Below are 21,143 nucleotides of genomic sequence, written 5' to 3' on the forward strand. Positions count from 1 at the left end.
GAGTTTTGCATTCCCTCTCTTGACTTATTTAGGTGCAATAAGTATAAGCTGCCGTTAAATATGCGGCAACTAAACAGCCATCAGCTCTGTGGGGCGCCTGAAGAGTAAATAGTTGAGGAGCGCTAGCTAGAAGTTTACATCTTTTTTTTTTTCGGCTGATTGACCCCTCCGCAATTTGAGCAAGCTGCTGCTACCGATGGTGTCGTAAAATCGTGGGGCCGCCCAGAAACTCCAGCTCCCGCTTCATAGCTGACGATTCGTAAAATTCGGTCGTAAACAAACCACGCTTAAACACCCACGGGAAAACAAAGTATCCTCTATTCCGGTGAAACGGGTGCAGTTCTTTGAATAGCGGGGGACCTTTGCGCATAATACGTTCCAGCCTTAGTTAAGCGCTTCCCATACGAATGTGAAGCTGCCGTTTCCTGTGCTACGCCCGCCGGCAATGAAATCCACCCATGCTACTAAAGCTTCATGAGGGCCACAGAAAAATGCTCGCCCAAGGAAATAATAGAACACTACGTTGTACCTCTATTTCTTCGAAAACAATAGTAAAAACAAAAATCGAATCCGCCACAGGCCAGTAAAGTTGTATGCACTGAAAGAGCGATGTTCTCTTGGCGCCGCACACTGACCTTGGGCCTGTGGGGGTCCCGCATACGTTCTATTGGCGATGTATACAAGTAAATCGCAAATGGTGTTGCGAAAACAAAGAAAATGTTCTTTTGAGCACTAAGTAGTGTCTTCCAGTTTTTTGTTTAATACAAGCGATTTGCCTCCAGGATTGTCCATGCCTATAAAACAGAGCAGTGGAAGCCGAGCATTATCTGCATAGTTAAAGAGGTATGAACGCTACGCAGCACACAGCATTATTTATTATTTATTGATACTGCAATCCCAGTGATTGCAAATATTTATTGCTACTGTAATCTCGGTGTTAAACGAAGCAGCTTAACAAAATAGGCACAGGTAAACAAGTAGTAACAGTGGAAGCGACAGCTCAGAAACACAGTGTTTCTATATATATATATATATATGTATATATATTGTAGGATGCGGGTTTGTTAAAGGCACTGGGACCTCAGGAGCAGGGCGGCAACCGGCGCGGCCTCTGTCGCTCAGCAATTCGCGAGGGGCGCCATGACGAAGGATGAATCGGTTTAAAATAAACGAGGCAACTTCGGAGGCTGTGGCAGATGGAAGGGCGGCGGTTTCGGCATACCTTGTCAAATGGTCAACCGCGACGATAGCCCAACGGTTGCCGGCCGAAGTGTACGGAAGGGGGCCGTATAAATCAATGCCGACGCGGTCAAATGCACGTGGCGGGCAGGGCAGCGGCTGCAATTATCCAGCAGAACCTTGAGGTGGCGGCTTGCGACGTTGACAGGTGAGGCACGAGCGCACGTATTTGAGGATGAAGGTGTACATGCCACGCCAATAATATCGTAGCCGGATGCGAGCGTAGGTCTTGAACACTCCGACATGACCACACTTCGGGTCAGCGTGAAAATGGGCGCAAACCTCCGAGCGAAGGTGACGGGGAATAACTAGCAACCACTTGCGGCCATCTGAGCTGTAGTTGCGGCGATAAAGGAGGTTATCACGAATTGAGAAATGGGAAGCATGGCGGCGAAGAGCACGCGACGGAGAAGCAGCCGTAGGGTTTGTGAGGAAGTCAAGAAGAGAAGAGATCCATGGGTCTGCACGCTGCGCCGAAGGCATGGCGCTGATGTGAAGCATCGGTGAGGAGGTGTCTAAGGTTGAAAGGCTCGAAGTATTGGCTGGGAGTGGGCAGCGCGATAGAGCATCGGCGTCTTGATGTTTGCGGCCAGTACGATACACGACGCGGATGTCGTATTCCTGGAGGCGAAGGGCCCACCTCGCGAGGCGACCGGATGGGTCTTTCAGAGAGGACAGCCAGCACAGCGCGTGGTGGTCGGTCACGACTTCGAACGGGCGGCCGTAGAGGTAAGGGCGGAACTTGGTAAGGGCCCAAACTATCGCCAGACACTCTTTTTCAGTGACCGAGTAATTAGATTCAGCCTTTGTGATCGTGCGGCTGGCATAGGCAACGACGTATTCGGCGAAGCCAGGTTTACGTTGCGCGAGTACGGCGCCGAGGCCTACCCCACTGGCGTCAGTATGGACCTCGGTGGGTGCGGTCGGGTCGAAATGGCGAAGTACGCGCAGGGAATCGAAGGCGTCGTCACACACTTGGGACCATTGCGAAAGATCGGAACTGCCGGACAGAAGTTGTGTCAAAGGTGCAGCGATTGAGGCAAAGTTGCGTATAAACCTACGGAAGTAGGAGCATAACCCTAGGAAGTTGCGCAGTTCTTTGATAGAAGTAGGTCGAGGGAACGTAGCCACAGCACGAAGTTTAGCCGGGTCCGGACGGACACCCTCCTTGGAAACAACGTGGCCTAAAATGGTGAGTTGGCGAGCGGCAAAATGGCACTTCTTTAAGTTGAGCTGGAGGCCGGCGTCAGAGAGGCAGGTCAAAACGTGCTTCAGGCGGTAGAGGTGAGTGTCAAAGTCAGGCGAAAACACGACGATGTCGTCGAGGTAACAGGCAGGTTTTCCACTTGAGACCACGCAGAATGGTATCCATCATCCGCTCAAACGTGGCGGGAGCATTACAAAGACCGAAGGGCATCACAGTAAATTCATATAGGCCGTCAGGTGTTACAAAAGCTGTCTTGGGGCAATCGGCCTCATCCATGGGTACCTGCCAGTACCCGGAACGTAAATCTAAAGAGGAAAATATCTCGGCACCTTGCAAGCAGTCTAGCGCGTCATCAATGCGTGGCAGGGGATATACGTCCTTGCGCGTAATCTTGTTAAGGCGGCGGTAGTGTACACAGAAACGGATTGAGCCGTCTTTCTTTCTGACAAGCACAACTGGCGAAACCCATGGGCTGCTTGAGGGTTTAATCACGCCGCTCTTGAGCATTTGGTCGACTTGATCTTCAATAACTTGGCGCTCGGGTGCCGACACACGATAGGGGCGCTGCCGTAGAGGAGCGTGGGCACCTGTGTCTATGCGATGTGTGACAGTTGACGTTTGGCCCAGTGAGCTGTGATGACAGTCGAAGGAGGCGCGGAACTGGTTGAGCAAGTCGAGAAGCTGCGTGCGCTGCTGCGGTGGAAGATCTGCGTCGATGGAGCGGAGAAATAGTTCGGTAGATGAAGGAGTGGGTGTAGAAGATGGTGGGCTGAGCGCAGCGAGACTGATGTGCGATGAACCGGCAGTCTCCTCATGGGTTAAAAAAGCCGCGACAGGTTGGACACTGCCGACACATTCGCCACGGCGCAGAGCACTAGGGTAGGGAAACGGGTTACAGACCCACAGTACGGAAAGGCCAGCAGAAATACTCAATACGGCGTAAGGCAGTGGAAGGCACTTGCGCCGGAGGAAAGTATGGGCTGGCGTGAAAAGAACAGTGTCATCACGAGAAGGGGCACAAGAGAGGCGCACAAGGACGGAAGAGCATGGAGGCAGGTCTATGTCTTCGGTGACGAGGGCTTTAATACATGGCGGTGAAGGAGCAGCGTTCGGCAGGGATTGGGGCAGAGCACCGAACCCGACTTCAGCGCGAGCGCAATCGATGACAGCGGCATGACGAGAAAGGAAATCCCAGCCCAAAATAACAGAGTGAGAACAACACGGCAGTACGACGAACTCGATCGTGTAGAGGACATCCTGAATTAAAACTCGAGCGGTGCAAGCTGCCGACGGCTTGATGTGCTGAGCGCTGGCCGTGCGCAGCGAGAGACCGGCCATTGGCGTCTTAACTTTCTTCAAGCGGCGACAAAGCTTTGCGTCTATTACTGAAATTGCGGCGCCAGTGTCTGCAAGGGCCATGACAGAAATTCCCTCGACCGAAACGTCAATATGGTTCGCAGGGGCCAGCTGAGGTCTTTGGTAGTTCGACAAGGACGCAGTTCTTGCCTCAGGAACTGCGACATCTAGTTTTCCTCCTGAGAATTACTTGGGCGGCGACGCATCGGAGAAATGGAGCGTCGTCGCGGCGAAGGGGAACGGCGGTCGGTAATCGCTGAACGGTCGGGGGAGAAAGGACGAGGGGACGCACGGGGCTCAGCAGACGCGGAGTACTGACGCGCTGGAGGCCAGTACCCGACCGGCGGTGCCGAAACTGGGAGACGGCGACGGCAATGGCGGGCTACGTGGCCAGGCAATCCGCAAGTGTAGCAAATAGGCCGGTTATCCGTCGTGCGCCAAGGATCTCGGTCTCGTGGAGATGGTCACAGATAAGGGGCCGGCGCTTGTACGGGCACTGACATTATAGGGTACGTAGGCGGCCGAGGTTGTGCGACGACTTCAGCGTAAGTCATTGGACGGGCGACAGGTTTTGGGGTGACGTTGCCATAATTGAGAGGGGTGGCGACTGGTCTTGGGGCGGCGTCAGCGTACGCCAGCGGAGCTGCGACAGGTGGTGATGAATGCGCTGACGGAAGCACCTCAGCAACCTGATCTCGAATTGCATGTTGGAGAGCCGGGGCCAAATATGGTGGCGACCCTTGAGGGCTAGGCAAAAGCGAAAGCTGACGGGCCATCTCCTCACGTACAAAGTCCTTCATTTGCTGCAGCAGATAGGAGCTGTCAGCTGCGGGTGTCAGTCCAGAAAGTGACTCTGGCTGAGCTGAGTGCTGACGAGTCAGGACCCTCTGCTTACGCAGCTCCTCGAAGCTCTGGCACAGCGTGATGACTTCCGAAACGGTGCGCAAGTCCCGAGCGAGCAGCATTTGAAAGGCGTCATCATCAATGCCTTTCAAGATCTGCTTGATCTTGTCAGCTTCCGGCATGCTGACGTTCACTCGGTTGCAGAGGGCGATTACATCTTCTATGTAGCTAGTGAAGCTTTCGCCGACCTGCTGCGACCGTTCACGCAAGCGTTGTTCGGCGCGAAGTTGTCTGACAGCTGGGCGACCAAACACTTCTGAGAACTTCGTCTTGAAGGCTGACCAAGTCGCAACGTCCCCTTCATGGTTGCGGTACGATAAGTTTGCGACGCCGGTAAGATAAAAAAATACATTGTTGAGCTTTGTCTCGTCATCCCACTTGTTATACAGGCTCACCCGCTCGTAGGAGGCGAGCCAGTCTTCCACATCATGGTCATCTGTGCCGCTGAAGATAGCCGGGTCCCTTTGGCGAAGGGAGCCGGCACAGATGACAGTCGGTGGGCCTGCTTGCACGGCTTGGTGTTGGATGTCTACAGGCATCGCAGGTGTCGGAAGAGTGCGGCTACGGAGCTACAGAGCCGATATCGTACCCAGCACCTCCACCAAATGTAGGATGGGGGTTTGTTAAAGGCACTGGGACCTCAGGAGGAGGGCGGCAACAGTCCGTGGTCGGCGAAGGCGAGAACACAGCACGCGCAGCGATGGCAGCGCCGCCGCTAAGCAGAACGGTCGTCTTCGTCTTCACAATATATATATATTGTAGCAGGAATTCCGGGGAAAGGAACTTAGCGACAGATAGCCAAAATGCCGGTCCGAGCTTCGGTCATCCAGCCAGCGATCTCGCGCCGCGCGCTAGCGGAGCGGCGGCCGCCGCTGCTCATCTTACTCTTTACAATCACCCCCGGGCTGAAGGCGAAGCCATCCTGGCGAGTCAGGGAGACGACAACACACACGGGTCATAGTACGGCTTCAGGCGTGACACATGAACAGTCTCGCGGCTGCGTCGGCGTTGATCTGTGGAGGGTGCCACCGGGTCGGCAATGTAGTTAACCGGGGAAGTGCGCTCTACGATGCGGTAAGGTCCGTGGTACTTGGGGAGAAGTTTGGACGAAAGGCCAGGTGAGGTAGACGGCACGTGAAGCCAGACGAGAGAGCCGGGTAGAAAACTGTCATCAGTGTGGCTTGTGTCGAAACGGAATTTTTGACGCCCCTGCTCGCCGGATGTTAACGACCGAGCGAGCTGACGGCACTCCTCGGCATGCTTGGACGCCTCCGAAAGAGTGGTGCACTCGGACACGTCGGGCCGGTAAGGAAGTACTGTGTCGAGTGGTGAGGAAGGTTCGCGCCCGTAGAGGAGAAAAAATGGCGAGAAGCCGGTGGTGGTCTGCGTGGCGGTGTTGTAGGCGTAGGTGATGAACGGCAGGATCCTGTCCCAGTCGGAGTGGTCGGAAGACACGTACATCGACAGCATATCGCCCAAGGTGCGGTTAAACCGTTCCGTCAAACCGTTAGTCTGAGGATGGTAGGCCGTGGCGGTATGGTGAGTGATCTTACACTGTTTGAGAAGAGATTCCACGACCTCGGACAGAAAAACGCGCCCACGGTCGCTCAGCAGTTCTCGGGGCGCTCCATGGCGACGAATGAAGTGATGCAAGATGAAAGAGGCAACGTGTGGTGCCGTAGCAGCAGGAAGAGCCGCGGTTTCAGCGTAACGCGTGAGGTGGTCGACGGCTACAATAACCCAGCGGTTGCCAGCAGCAGTGTAAGGAAGGGGGCCGTAGAGGTCAATTCCAACTCTGTCAAAAGGACGCAAAGGGCAAGGGAGAGGCTGCATCTGGCCGACTGAGTGGTGAGGAGCCGGCTTGCGACGTTGACAGTCAGGGCACGAGCGGACGTAATTGCGGACGTAGGTGGACATACCGCGCCAATAATAGCGGAGACGGAGTCGCGTGTATGTTTTAAAGGCGCCGGCATGAGCAGACTGCGGGTCGTTGTGAAACAGGGCGCAGAATGTCGACCGCAGATGGGCAGGGACGACAAGCAACCACTTCCTGCCGGTAGGGACGTAGTTGCGGCGGTACAATAGACCATCACGAATGGCGAAGTGAGCAGCCTGGCGGCGGAGGGCACGAGGCACGGGTGCCGCCGAGGAATTTGAGAGAAAACTTACAAGCGAAGATATCCAGGGGTCCTTATTTTGCTCGCTGCCCATGGTATCTGTTGAAAACGACAGCGAAGCGCAACCGGTTGGCGAGTGGCAGACAACGTCTGGCGGCAGTGGAGAGCGGGACAATGCGTCGGCGTCGTTATGTTTTCGGCCGGAGCGATAGAAGACACGGATATCATACTCCTGTAGGCGTAGGGCCCAGCGAGCGAGGCGGCCTGTAGGGTCTTTCAAGGAGGCCAGCCAGCACAGGGAATGATGGTCCGTGACGATATCGAAATGGCGGCCATAAACGTAAGGGCGAAACTTTCCGATCGCCCAAACAATCGCCAAGCATTCCTTCTCGGTTACTGAGTAGTTGGATTCCGCTTTTGTCAGTGCACGGCTCGCGTAGGCAACGACATACTCGGGAAATCCGGGTTTACGTTGCGTAAGGACAGCGCCGAGGCCAACGCCACTGGCATCGGTGTGAATTTCAGTGGGAGCCGTGGGGTCGAAGTGGCGTAAAATGGGAGGCGCTGTCAGCAGCCGGCGTAAGGTGATGAAGGCGTCGTCGCAGTCAGGTGACCAATCGGACAGGTTGTTGGCGCCCCGAAGAAGTTTCGTAAGTGGTGCGATGATAGAGGCAAAATTTCGGACGAAACGCCGGAAATAAGAACACAGGCCGAGAAAGCTGCGAAGTTCCTTCTGAGTCGACGGCTTGGGGAACTCAGCGACGGCACGAAGTTTGGCTGGGTCAGGGAGCACGCCGTCCTTAGGGACGACGTGACCTAAAATTGTCAGTTGGCGGGCGCCAAAGCGACACTTTTTGAGATTAAGTTGGAGCCCCGCGGCAGTTAAACATGTCAACACGTGCTCCAAGCGGTGAAAGTGCGTCTCAAAATCAGGCGCGAAGACGACAATGTCATCTAAGTAGCACAGGCACGTGGTCCACTTCAGGCCGCGTAAAATGGAGTCCATCATTCGCTCGAAAGTCGCTGGGGCATTACAAAGGCCGAAAGGCATGACGGTAAATTCGTACAGGCCATCTGGTGTAACAAAAGCCGTCTTGGCACGGTCAGCCTCGGCCACAGGGACCTGCCAATACCCCGAACGCAGGTCTAAAGAAGAAAAGAACTCCGCGCCTTGGAGGCAGTCAAGGGCGTCATCGATTCGCGGCAGCGGGTAAACGTCTTTGGGGGTGATCTTGTTAAGCCGCCGATAATCGACGCAAAATCGTATTGTGCCATCTTTTTTCTTCACTAGAACCACAGGAGAGGCCCATGGACTACTGGATGGTTGAATGACGCCTCGCTGAAGCATGTTGTCCACCTGAGTGTTGATAATCTGGCGTTCGGCTGCCGAAACTCGGTACGGGCGTTGACGAAGCGGCAAGTGGGCTCCGGTGTCGATCTCATGGGTCACGGTAGACGTGCGGCCGAGTCGGTTTTGAGCCACGTCGAAAGAAGAGCGAAACTGGTTCAGTAGGTGAAGTAGTTGGGCGCGTTGCGGTGTGGCAAGACTGGCGTCGACGGAATCGGCAAAGGCATCGTCTGTGGCCACAGCGGGAGATGCGGGCAAAGTAAGAGAATTAGTAGCAAGAGAACATGATTCGGCGTATCGTTCGGGATCGAGCAAAGAGTCGACGGGCTGAATGTGGCCAAGGCATTCGCCACGGAGAAATATGCAGGGGCTCAAAAAAGGGTTCGAGATCGGGATGAGGCTGCAGCCGTCTTGAACAGTGAGCAGAGCGAATGGCAGAGGCAGACCGTGGCGAGAGATGAAGACGTCGGATGGTGTAAAGACGACAGCGCCGTCAGATGCGGTGAGGCAGGAGACAGGGACAGGAACAGATGAGCACGGAGGAATCTCGATGTCGTCAGCCACAGACAGTTTGCCCCACGAAGATGACGTATCAGGCGAGGTAGCACTGCACGGAAGAAGTTCGAGCTCGGCACGAGCGCAGTCGATGAGGGCCTCATGTTGGGAAAGAAAGTCCCAACCTAAAATAATGTCATGCGAGCACGATGAGAGAACGACGAATTCAACAGTATATAAGGAACCGTGAATGATGACCCTGGCTGTGCAGGAGGCTAAAGGCGAGATGCGCTGTGCATTAGCTGTATGAAGCGAAAATCCGGATAACGGCGTCGTCACTTTGAGAAGTTTTCGGCACAGTTTCTCATTCATCACAGAAACAGCAGCGCCAGTATCAACAAGCGCCAAGGCGGTGTGGCCCTCCACAGAAACGTCGAGCACATTCGCTGGGGACAAACGAGGCCTTGAACTTGTCGCCGAATACGCAGTTCTTGCCTCGGGAACTGCGGCAATTAGTTTTCCTGGCGCATAGGGGAATGAGGACGCAGTGGCGAAACAGAACGGCGCCGCGGGGATGGCGAACGGCGGCGAGAATACGGGCGGCGATCGGAGGCATCAAGCTGTTCGGTGGCCGACGGACGTGGCGGGGGCTGTGGTGCCGCGTAGACGTAGGTTCTGGGGTCATCCACGGGTGGTGGCACACGGCGTCGGCACAGGCGCTCAACGTGGCCAGGGACACCACATGCATAGCAAATAGGACGGTTGTCACGGGTGCGCCAAGGGTTGACACGAGCAGGAGGTGGTCGGGTTGGAAAGGCAGGCGGCGGCGTCGGAGGATAATACGGGACAAACGGCTCGGCTCTTGGTTTTCGGACGGCGTCGGCGTATGTGAGCGGCGCTGCAGCGGGAACCGGTGGACGAACAGGTGGTAGCGCTTCGGTCACTTGCTCGCGAATCACCGTTTGTAGGGTCGGATCCAGGTTGGAGGGAGGCCCCTGCACGCCGTGAAGAAGTGACAGCTGTCGAGCCACCTCCTCACATACAAAGTCTTTTATCTGGTCAAGCAGCAAGCTGTGGGAGGTTGTCACGGCGAGGCTGGAAAGCGAGTCAGGCTGCACGGAAGGTGGTAGCACCAGAATGCGCTGCCTGCGGAGCTCATCGTAGCTCTGACACAGGTTGAACACTTCGGCAACGGTGGTAGGGTTCCGGGCGATAAGCATCTGAAATGCTTCCGTTTCGATGCCTTTCAGGACATGCTTAATCCGGTCCGCCTCGGTCATAGACGAGTCCACCCTTGAACAGAGGTTGATGACATCCTCGATATAACTCGTGAACGATTCTCCGTGTAGCTGGGCTCTCACTCGCAGGCGCTGTTCAGCGCGCAGCTTGCGTACTGCAGGGCGCCCAAAGATGTCAGAAAAGGCTCTTTTGAAGGCAGACCAGGTGGTAAAGTCTGATTCATGGTTCCTGTGCCATAGGCTGGCCACGTCCGAGAGGTAAAACACCACGTTGTTCAATTTCATGGCGTCGTCCCACCGGTTGTGGCCGCTTACCCGCTCGTAAGAGGCAAGCCAATCCTCCACGTCGTGATCATCGGACCCGGTAAAAATGGCTGGGTCCCGCTGTCGGAGAGCGCCAGGGCAAACGACGGGCGTAGGCGAAAGGGAAGATGACTGGCTTGCGTCGGTGGACATGGCTGGAGCGATCGTTCTGCTGCGAAGCTCCAGGACGTTGGCCAAAGGCTGTACCCAGCACAGCTCCACCAAATTGTAGCAGGATTTCCGGGGAAAGGAACTTAGCGACAGATAGCCAAAATGCCGGTCCGAGCTTCGGTCATCCAGCCAGCGATCTCGCGCCGCGCGCTAGCGGAGCGGCGGCCGCCGCTGCTCATCTTCCTCTTTACAATATATATATCAAAAATTATTTCTTGGCAGCTGATTGATTAATATAAGATAAATAAAGCAACCAGAAATTTAAAAACATAACAAGATTTAATTCACGACGTTTTGGCTGGCAGACCAGCCTTTTTCGAGTGTATTACAGTATTCGAAACAAGCAGCTTTTATAGCATCCGCGAGCTACAAGAAAAAGTTTAGAACAAAAATGCAAACAATGGTGAGGGGAGATGTTTTGCTACTTCCAGCACCTCGCTACTAATGGCGAACTGCTGCTCCTTTGCTAGGCTATTGAACATTACTTTGGTTTTCTGCATGTTAATTCTTAGCCCCACCGTTCTGCTCTGCCTGTCTAACTGATTGATCATGCTTTGCAGTTCTTGTCCTGAGTGGTTGGCAGATCCTAGATTGTGCTCTCGTAGGGAAAGAACAAGCTGCCGGACACAAGCTGCGTTACTTTTGAGAATAACCAAAGGAATAGGGAAGGTTTTTGCCGAAGCAAGATAACGTTGACAAGTATTGGATTTAAGACCTAGAATTATAACCAAAATGGTGCATTTGACGAGCGATATTAAGTAAATCCTTTCGTGGACGTATGTGTAAGGTGAGCACATGACATTTTCGTTTTAACGTCGCATAATTGAACTGTTGAACTAGTTTTAGGCAACCACAGGTCCTGCCCCTAAACGGCTGGATAGAGGGAATGACTGCACAAAAGAAGGGTTCAATAAATAAAGGCGCCAAATAATGTTTTGATACCATGTGCAAACGCACCGGAATTTTCTTCTTTCTGCAAGACAGATTTACGCCCCTTGGAGTAGCAATAAACATCATGCACAATACTCTGCACGCGTTCAAGCGCGCACGGTCTGCCCTGCGCCGCCATTTCTAGCCAGAGGCGTGTGCTATTACCGCCACAAGTATACGCGCTCTTTGCAGGCGCTGAAGGCTGCCTCCGTAGCCTCATTCTGTTCAGAGCTCCGCACTTCGTAGAGCTGATTTCCAGACGGAAACCAAGCTAAGATCACCCTCCGTGTCGCCATGGCCCTTTTCAATACGCCGTTGCATCGCGGAACAACGAAGCAGATCCGGGTGCTGTTAAAAGGAAGGAACAAACCTGGAGCCCATGCCTATTATACGGTAAGGTTAACTGGCATCGAGTTTTTGCCTCACTTGAGATTACCAAACAGAGTCTGAGAAAGCCTCAACTTTGATGGGACGTGGCGCGCCCTCAGAATATAGCTAGTGACTTCCGCCGAGTACTAATAACAGAGCGTCACATAGCCCGAGTCGCATTGGGACGTTAAACCCCAATAAACCATCATCATCATCAGCCAGTTTACGTGCACTGCAAGGCCTCTCTCATGTACCTCCAATTAAGCCGGTCTTGTGCCACCTGAGGCCACCTCATGCCTGGAAACTTTGCAATCGCAGCCGCCCACCTGACCCTCACAGCCCCTGCTACGCTTGCCTTCTCTTGCAGTCAGTTCCTTTATCCTTAATAACCATCGGTTATCTTCTCTTCGCATGACATGCCCTGTCCACTGCCAACTAAGCGCCAACGTATGTAAATATGCTCCACAATGTGCTTCGTCATAAGGGCAGCCAGTGCTCTGCTGGCACACTTCGCGGGAGAAGCATCCCACGTCATGGCGTTGTCGCCGCGAAGCTGAACCGAACGAAGGACCACGCCACGTTAAAGAGCTGCGCTGCGAAGTGGTGTTCTTTTTACCGCAACACGGCTTACTAATTTTTTTCTTTAAAAAACGAGCTGTTTGTTTTCACCATAACTCTTGAAATACGAACTTGTCTACGTCGTTCTTTTGACCTCCAGGTGCATCTAAGAAATAAAAAAAAAGATTAGGACAAAATGAAACAGCGAAAAATGCAAGAACTTCTCAAACTCCTTCCGGGAAGAGTGCCCCGCATAGAAATTTTCCGTTTCAAAGAATGTGTGTATTTGTTTCAACGTCAACGATGACTAGAATTGTACTCCGGAAAATCAAAAATGCCATATATCTACGTGGGCCCTCGGTGCTAGCGGGATTTGAACCTGAGATCTGCAGCATGCGCTAGAGAGATTTTCGCCTGGTGTACGAGATAGGCGGGTTATAAATATGGCCTCAAAGGTTTTGCTCTACGCAGCGTCTGCAGTTGCGGCGCACGCTGCTGGCGAACCAGTATGTGCCTCGTGTGGCAGAGAGAGAATACGCTTTGCGGCTCGTAAAATGGGGTTCGGGAGGAGGGCGTTGGTGTGGCAACTCTTTATTTCGATGGTGTCTACAGTGGATAAGGAGAAATGAGAAAAAACGTAAAGGCGACGTTTTTAATTTCAAGCATTCGCGATTCCCTTTATAAGCAGGGCGAATAAGTTCAGAGATCTTGTCAGAGATCTTTTACTTTTTCTTCAGAGCTCCTCCAGCAGTCATGCAAAATGTCGAGTGTCTCTTGAGCGCCAGCTCGTGTGTGAGGTACCGGCTGCGGCAACCGCATCTCAGTGCGGCCGAAATGGGAAGGCATTTGTGCACTAGAATTCCGCGCACCTAAGGGAGCCCCAGGTGGTGTCAAGACCTTCACTACAGCCTGCCTCACAAGGAAAATTGTTTATTTGCTACGCTCAAGCGCATAATCCCGGTGATGCTGAAATGCTGTACAACAGGTCACTGAAAATAAAGCATGAACTATAAACCTCTTGGAACGGTGCCGAACCTATCACAACCACTCACACGAGGATTATCAGAAAGTTCTATCCATTGTGTTTTACAGAGTGGGCACAGAGCTGACGAAAAGAAATTTCTGATGGAGTTCGCAGGCACGTTTATAGAAGGCTCCACCTTAATAACAGCTTTTGAATATAAAGGACCACTTGGAGGGTACGTATTCGTCTTTCTATAGATTTTAATTTAGATGTCACTGAAAGATTCTTAGAGGGTTCAACGTATTGTAAGCTTCAAATGAAAAATGAACTAGACACTTACAACCGAATGCATAAATTTAACTTGCATCGCGCTTGGCTCCACTACGGCAAGTCGCTTTAAAGCCCCAAGACGACTTCAGAACACTCAAGTTTGGTTTCGCGTTTCATAGACACTCAACCTGACTTGCTTCGTCAAGTGAAGCGCGTGTTTGAACGCGAGGGTGCATTGCTCGTCTGGGGAAAAGAGTATTCAACGATCATTTATAATAACGCACATTTTACTCCTATAAAACAACGCATTCCGTTCAGCAATCATAAACAGACACTAGCTATGAGTGACTTCTGCAAAAAAATGCTTACGGCCCCTTTCGTTCGAATGAAGTTTTTAGTTGGCAACATGTCCCAAATTGAGCCAATTCTAGTTGAGCCATAGCCAGTTTTTCCCACGTTCTTTCTTCTCTGTTCACGTGTAGCTATTGGCAAGTCTTTCTTGTGTATTCACCTGAGCAGAAATCGCGGCAGTGAAATGTCTCTACACATGATCGCAAGTTTCCTGCTCTCAGCGGAGAGCAGCGCCTCGCTTCACTTTCGAGTAAAAGGAGCTGCTAACCACATCGGTCAACGCACATCGGCGCATAATCGAGCGCAAAAAGAAACGATACTTCTTCGCTGGCAAAAAAAAACAACGCCTGGAAGGGAATCGCCAGGCTGTTCAACAGCAATCATAGAGTGACCCGACGCGATGCCATAAGCTGAATAAATGCTGGGCCAACATGAAGCAAAACTCAGAGGAGGAGGACGCGAGCCAAAAGAGAGATCGCCATATGACAGGTGAGCGAACCTTGGAGGCTGTTTACAACAACCTTGCATACAGGAACCTTGTTCCTGTATGCTTCGTATGCCATGGATAAGGGCGTGATTATTCTACTTGGTCTGCATAAGCAGCGTGTGCTGGAATGCATAGCTTTAGAAACGGTATAATAACGCGGAAATTGGCACTAATCACGCTTTCCGCGAAGTGTACTAACCTCCATTTAAGAATACAGATAATTGCAGCCTGCGTTAATCGTGCAAATAATGCGCAAGCAGTGTCCTGTACAGCCTCCATGATTTATAAAAACTACAGAGAATGTTTACTACATTCGAGTCAGTGCGAGAGCACGGATTTCTGCTACGTAGAAGACGACGATGAGCGGGAAGTGCCGTGGGGTGGAGCGCTCGCGCCAGGCCGGCAGCGAACAGACAACGGGTGATTCATACCGCTGACCTAGTTCAGACGGCGTCCACACTGGCGAACTTCATGTTCATAAGGAACCTTGCCGCGCGATTGACAGTTGCCTGGTACCATTGAAATTCCGGAAGGCTGTGCATAGAACAACCGACCTTTACTCGCTCCTGAGACTGTTGGGGCTAGTGGCACAAAAGTGGAGCGAAAACAACACACAGTCGGACGCATTGGTGTGCCTTCGCTTGCTTTCGTGTGGGACTTCATGAACAAAACAGTATTTTAGTGGCACATTTTACATCTATTAAAACTAGCCTCACTGTGTTCTACATGGTTTTTTTTTTCTCAGGAGAAGGGTCAGCGCCGTGCGCAATAAGCCCCCAAAGTGAACAAGTGATGGCTGTCAATGTGTTGTTGTCGACGGGAAACAGTCGCATGAGGTGGCTGTAACATCAGGTGTGTCTCAGGGATCCGTCTTGGGCCCATTACTGTTCATAATTTACATGAATGGCATCCTTTCACGTATTTCTTCATACATGCGACTTTTGCGGACGATTGTGTATTGTATAAAATTCTTAACGATCAAAGTGACTGCGATGCATTACAACAGGATTTGTGTAAAGTAGCCAAGTGTTCTGAGAACTAGGAAATGCATATTAATTTACAAAAATCTGTACATGCGTTTCACTGAAAAGAAGGTTCCCCATATTTTCACTCATAACATTAATAATAGCAGACTACTTTCAGTGTTGGAATTTAAATACCTTGGTTTATATTTAACAAGTTCAATGTCTTGGAATCGTCACGTGGATTTCGTTACTGCCAAAGCCTGTCGTGTTTTGGGCTTCCTGCAACGTAACGCTAAACTTTTCCCTTTAAAGTCTAAAGAACTGCTGTGTAATACAAATGCTTCTAAAGTATGCTTCTAAAAGCATACTTGACTATGCTTGCACAGTCTGGGATCTGAAATCCTTTCTTGACATTCAAAAGCTAGAAGGAGTCCAGAATTTGGCCGTTCGTTTTGTTTTCAATAATTATGGGCGATATTTTAGTGTAACGAGCGCGAAAAAAGCTTTGGGTTGGGGCTCACTTCAAAAACGTAGGAAAGTTCTGCGTTTAAAATTATGTTTTATGTTACCTTCATACGATTTAATTTTTTCTCATTCTGGAGTGATTGGCATGTTTGTGAGTACGGGGCATGTAGCCCGTAGCATTTGGGACATTCTACTTGAGCTGCACTCCAGTTATCAGTTGGGTGCTCATGGGCACTGCACTTGGCCCAGGTGAGTTTTCCGTGGCATGTTTCAGATCGGTGTCCGTCCTTTCGGCAGTTGAAGCATCTTCTCGAGTTTGGAATATAGGGACGATCTTTACAGTGGATTTCTGATTTCGCAGCATCTGGTAGACGAGGCCTTTCAAATGTTAGCACGATATGGGGTGTCACCACCTTTGCACCGTTCCGCCTTATGCTGATACGGCAAAGGGTATTGACACCTTGATCCCGGAAGCCTTCCAGGAGATCAGATTGTTTCGCGGATCAGATCTCGTTCTGATATGACATCTTGTACTGTGTGATGATCACAAGGAGGTGAGCAAACTGCTTTTGCACCAGAAGGATGTCTGTCAAGATATCGTGGGCGGCTTGATGGTTGGTTGGCACGGAAGTTGTAATTAATTGAGCCAACCTGCCCACCACTGCAATCTCCGTAAATTTGTAGTGGGAGGAGCGACAAATTTCTCCACCCTGCGTGCAAAAGAAGAGGTTCGACTGCTGACAGGCAGTAGCGGCCACGCCTTGGAACGATTCGGCCGCGCGCTAAGGCGCCGGCCCGCGCGAGTTTCCATCGCCCTTTGGGGCCGATTCGCGCCGGCTATCTAAAGAGCGGTGAGAGCCGCCGCACGCCGATCGCCCCTCTCGTAGTGACGGGCACCATACCCGAAGCAAACTTGCGACAAACGACTCGTTCGGAAGGTCCAGAGATCTTCTGAAGATTAGGCATTGCTGGAAGAAACTGTGTCCGGCGCCGTTGACGAGGGGAGGGGCGGGGGGGGGGGGGCAATAAAGATGACAAATAGCCGGCGACGGTGCGGCTAGCCGAGAACAGCGAAGGCCTGAGTTGGGTGACGCGACTGACCGGGTGTAGGGGAGGCGCCGGATAGCTAGCAGCCTTGGGAAAGCTAAGTCGCCTAGGAACGCGGGTCCGAGCTCGTAGTAGCTTACAGCGGTAACTGCCCGTTTAATCCCCGATGGTCCCTGACTATCGAACGACGCAAAGAACGAGGGTCATCGGGAAAACCGATGGCACGTGCTGGCACGAATGTGTGTGTGTGTGTTTGCATTTGCTTTTTCTTTTATTTTTGCAAGGAAGAGAATGTTTTACCTTGCACGTGCTGGCACGACTGTGTATGTGTTTGCATAAAAGCAGCGCAGTAGACGGGACCAAGAAGAGAGAACACACAGACACAGGCGCTGCGTATTTGTATTTGTTTTTGCTTTTATTTTGAGGTAGAGAGAATGTTTCACCTTACAGGAGCTGGAGGGCTGGCCATTCTCTCGATAAACCAACCATGTGAAGAGTGTAACATGACTGGATGCTACCGAATGTGGGCCGGGCCTTTATGTCTTTAAAACCGGGCCCCGGAGCCGGAAAAAGGGCTCTGGGCTAAGGTCAGATGTAATGCATCTTCAGCTATGCCGAGTAGGGGCCTCCCCTAGTGTTAGCCAGTTCCACCTTTTTGTTCTTTGTCTGTTTTCCGCTTAATATGTCTATAGTGCCCAAACTTGTATGTAATGTAAATTTCTGCACATAAACTTCAAGTATTCCCTTTCTCCCTGCATCTTAACTCATCGCAAGACCGTCTCTGACGGGGCACGCCTCGTGTGAAGGAAAGCTTCAGTCTTCGAAGTAAACAAACCGTCTCTGACGGGGCACCTCTGGTGCGAGTAAGATACAGAGAACCTATGATCTTTGCTCGACCCTTGCCTGTATTTCCTCTCGAGCCGCTATTACTTCTCTGTTGCCGTTGAGTAGCTAGAAGATTCCCGTTGGGGTTTTGCTTGAAGTCCGCCGGTAATATAAAAAATAGGCTTCTCTACCTACGGAGATGGCTTTTACGGAACAGCAGCACCCGTGTTCGCGGACGCTAGGAACCAGTTTAAGGATGCTGACAAGTAAGGTAAATTTGCTAAACGTAAAACTTTAAACCATTGCTATTGGGAGCCTCGTTGTAGACATATTTATGGCAGGGTGTCAGTTATAGTCATATATTTTTTAGACTATGGAAACGCGTTTACCCTTGGCAATGTAGCTGAAGAAAGCACAGCCGACTGTTCGGTTCCCGCTGGGATATTTTTTCGGCTTGTAGTTCACATACGCACAAAACTAAGCGGCTCGCAGTAGCTTCGTTGGAATACGCTTGAGGAGCGGACAATGCCACCGACAGAGGTCGACGCGCGTAGTGTACTTCGCTGCCTGTCGGACTTGGTCCGCGAAGTCGGCCTGCAAAGAAGGATGTAACTTGCACATCTTTAACCCTTTTAACCCTGTATCCTATAGAGCGTGGCACGAGCCACGCATCGATGAAGTGCATGGCGTCAACAGGATGCCGTCAGCGCAAGGAAAGTACACCCTCTCCCAGTTGCGATATATAAGTGACCGATGAATAAACCTTCTCTTTGTTGTTCACCTTGCTCACGGCCTACCATGTCCTGTCCGCGTCCCGCATCAATACCGGGTGTCAGAAGTGGGATAGCCGTCAACGACGCCCTGTCTTCGTAAACCGAAGATTTTCATCGTAATGGACTCACTGCAGCCACCTGGTCCACTGACAACTGCTGGGGAAGTCGCCAAGAACTGGCAGGCGTTCAAGCAAAGGTTTAATTTTTTCTTCGTGGCTTCATAAAATACCGACAAGCCGCGCACAGAATCGGCGAAGACAGTGCTTATTCTGAGTGTGGAGGGCGATGAATCCATCGAGATATTCAACACGCTCGGCTTCGGCGAGGATAAAAGCAAGAGCGACTACGCATATTTGAATAGGTTTTGGGCGCAAAAACAGACAGACACATAGGTAGGTACAGGAAGAATGTGTCTATGTGTCTGTATGTTTTTTGCGCCTAAAACCTATTCAAATATGAACCAAAACCAACTAGCCCAGCAGCAGGTGCTCTTAGATCGAGTACGCAGCCGTCGTGCATAAATTTGACGCATACTGCTCAGCATAGCTGGACGATGTACATGAAGGCTACATATTCGGCACGAGAGTCAAAGCCCCTGGTCAGCCATTCGAACCATTAACCCGAGACTTCGAGAAGCAGGCAAGTGTATGCAATTCCGGTTCCCAAAAGGTTTGAAAAATTACGAGGAACTTTAGCGGCTAAAGTGGTGAAAGGCGAAAGCCTGAGTGCTGCATTCTGCTACGCGATTGTTGACTGCACATTTTGTTGGTGCATTAATTAACTCTCAATTAATGACGCTTAAGCTTCACCTTTAGGAGTGCAACGCGACAGCGTGTTGTAGCGCTGCCACGGAGTCCAAGGAACGCCACCACCCGTTCGGCGCGATGCGCTGCCCTTTGAACGCAACGCTTTTTGAGGAAAGGAAATGGGGCTGTAATTCTATGTCATCTCGGTGGACGCCCGAGCAGCACCGTAGAGGAAGGGAGGAAGTGTGAGTGAAAGAAGAAAGAGGGGGCCGTAATGAAGAAAATGAAAATTGTATTTGAGGAAAGGAAATTACGCAGTAACTGTCTCACATATCTCAGTAGACACTAGTCGAAAATTGTATTTGAGGAAAGGAAGTGCGCAGTAACTGCCTCACATATTTCGGTGGACACCCGTCAAAATTCGCGCGCGGAGACGTCACGACAATTTGGACCAATCGGAAATGCGGAAAAATACGCCTTGCTCGTCGGTAAATTGGTTTTTGAGGAAAGAAAATGTAACTGTCTCTCATATCTCGGTGGGCACCTAAACCTCCCCGTAACGGAAAGGGAAGAAGATGGGAGTGAACGAAGACACCATATTCACTAGACGAACCTTTGTTCATTCCAAACCATCGAGCTGGCATGGCGGAGTGGTAGCGTGCTCGACTCGCACTCCGGAGACCGGGGTCCGATTCCCAAGCTCGACCAATTTCCTACTCGGTTTTATTTGTTTATCTGGTCTGACTAGAAAGGTTAATTAGACTAATTGGTTAAGTAAGCAATTAACTAAACTCCCACTTACTTGGAGCATTACTATACGATACCTTTAATTGGTTGCATGGTTACTAGCCAAAGTACAATTGGCCCCGTTTGAAATTCGCGCACTGTGATGTCACGACCGTTTCGACCAATTGAAAAGCGTGACATTTCTGTCGACAGCTCCTGCTTACAACGATGAGGCATTAAAGGCTTCCGCCTTAATAATTAAGGACCAGATTTTTTTTGCAACATCGAAAAATCTCATATGAATTCATATGTGTCTCGTATCATTCCATATGTGTTACATACGAGCTATATGTGTCAGATATGTGTCTCGTATGAACTCGTATGCAGCCCATATGAGTTACATGTGTCAGTATATGTGCCTCATATGAACTCGTATGCAGCCCATATGAGTTATATGTGTCAGTATATGTGCCTCATATGAACTCGTATGCAGCCTATATGAGTTATATTTGTCAGTATATGTACCTCATATGAACACATATAGGCTTCATACGAGTTCATATGTGCCACATATGTGCCTCGTATGGACTCATACGGGCATCATATGAGCCATATGTGTCGACAAATGCGCCTCGTATCAGCACATATGCTTCATACGAGTACATATTTGTCAGGTACGAGCTCATACGCGTCACGAATGTCACGGATGAACACATGTGCTGCATATATAGTAGTTCACGTGCTACGGAAATGTGACTTGTATGCACTTATTACATATGTGTGGCATACCTCAACTGACACGCGACAATCGTGCCTACACAAGTGCTCCGATATGCGTCGTATCAGCTTACATCAATCTCGTGCGAAACAGATAGCCGCTGATGACTGCCTCTTATAGAATGGGCCTTGCTGTTTGAAACACGGGGAAAAGAAGGGATGAACAAGCGATTAACAATTGCCCAACCAACGCACAAAAAAAACTCTTGGCCTGTTTCAAATATTTTTCTCCCTGATTCTCTGCTTGTGCCCTCTCGTTGTAAATAGCGCCTATCGTAACAGTATGACGTTAGGCGTTTCCAATGTGCTTGGACAAATGTTCAGCTGGAAGGCAAATACAGTCTAGCCCGGTTATAACGAAGTCGGCGGGAATCGAAAATCACTTCGCTATATCCGCTATTTCGTTATATGCGGACTACGTAGGATCTCAGTAGCGTTTGCCGTGCTCCCAACCTGGAACAGTGCGACACTGCGCTCAGTTGTCCGTTCACCAGCCAGATCAAGTCGAATAAC

General features: G+C 51.1%; 1 protein-coding gene and 1 long non-coding RNA gene across 2 annotated transcripts in view; one reads left to right on the top strand and one right to left on the bottom strand.

Annotated features, from left to right (window-relative positions):
- Positions 1 to 21,143, bottom strand: part of LOC149326640 (uncharacterized) — a 233,227-nt gene that overhangs the window by 31,867 nt on the left and 180,217 nt on the right. The window lies entirely within an intron of this gene.
- LOC149326641 (uncharacterized) overlaps positions 11,602 to 21,143 on the top strand; it is a 61,014-nt gene continuing 51,472 nt past the window's right edge. The window contains exons 1-2 of the mRNA XM_089563408.1: positions 11,602 to 11,700; positions 13,327 to 13,433. Coding sequence (XP_089419534.1) covers positions 11,602 to 11,700; positions 13,327 to 13,433 — 206 coding nt within the window. The remainder of the gene's footprint in view (positions 11,701 to 13,326; positions 13,434 to 21,143) is intronic.

This window comes from Amblyomma mixtum, chromosome 10 (assembly GCF_055824585.1).
Source record: "Amblyomma mixtum isolate Tamu chromosome 10, ASM5582458v1, whole genome shotgun sequence".
NCBI classification, from domain to species: domain Eukaryota; kingdom Metazoa; phylum Arthropoda; class Arachnida; order Ixodida; family Ixodidae; genus Amblyomma; species Amblyomma mixtum.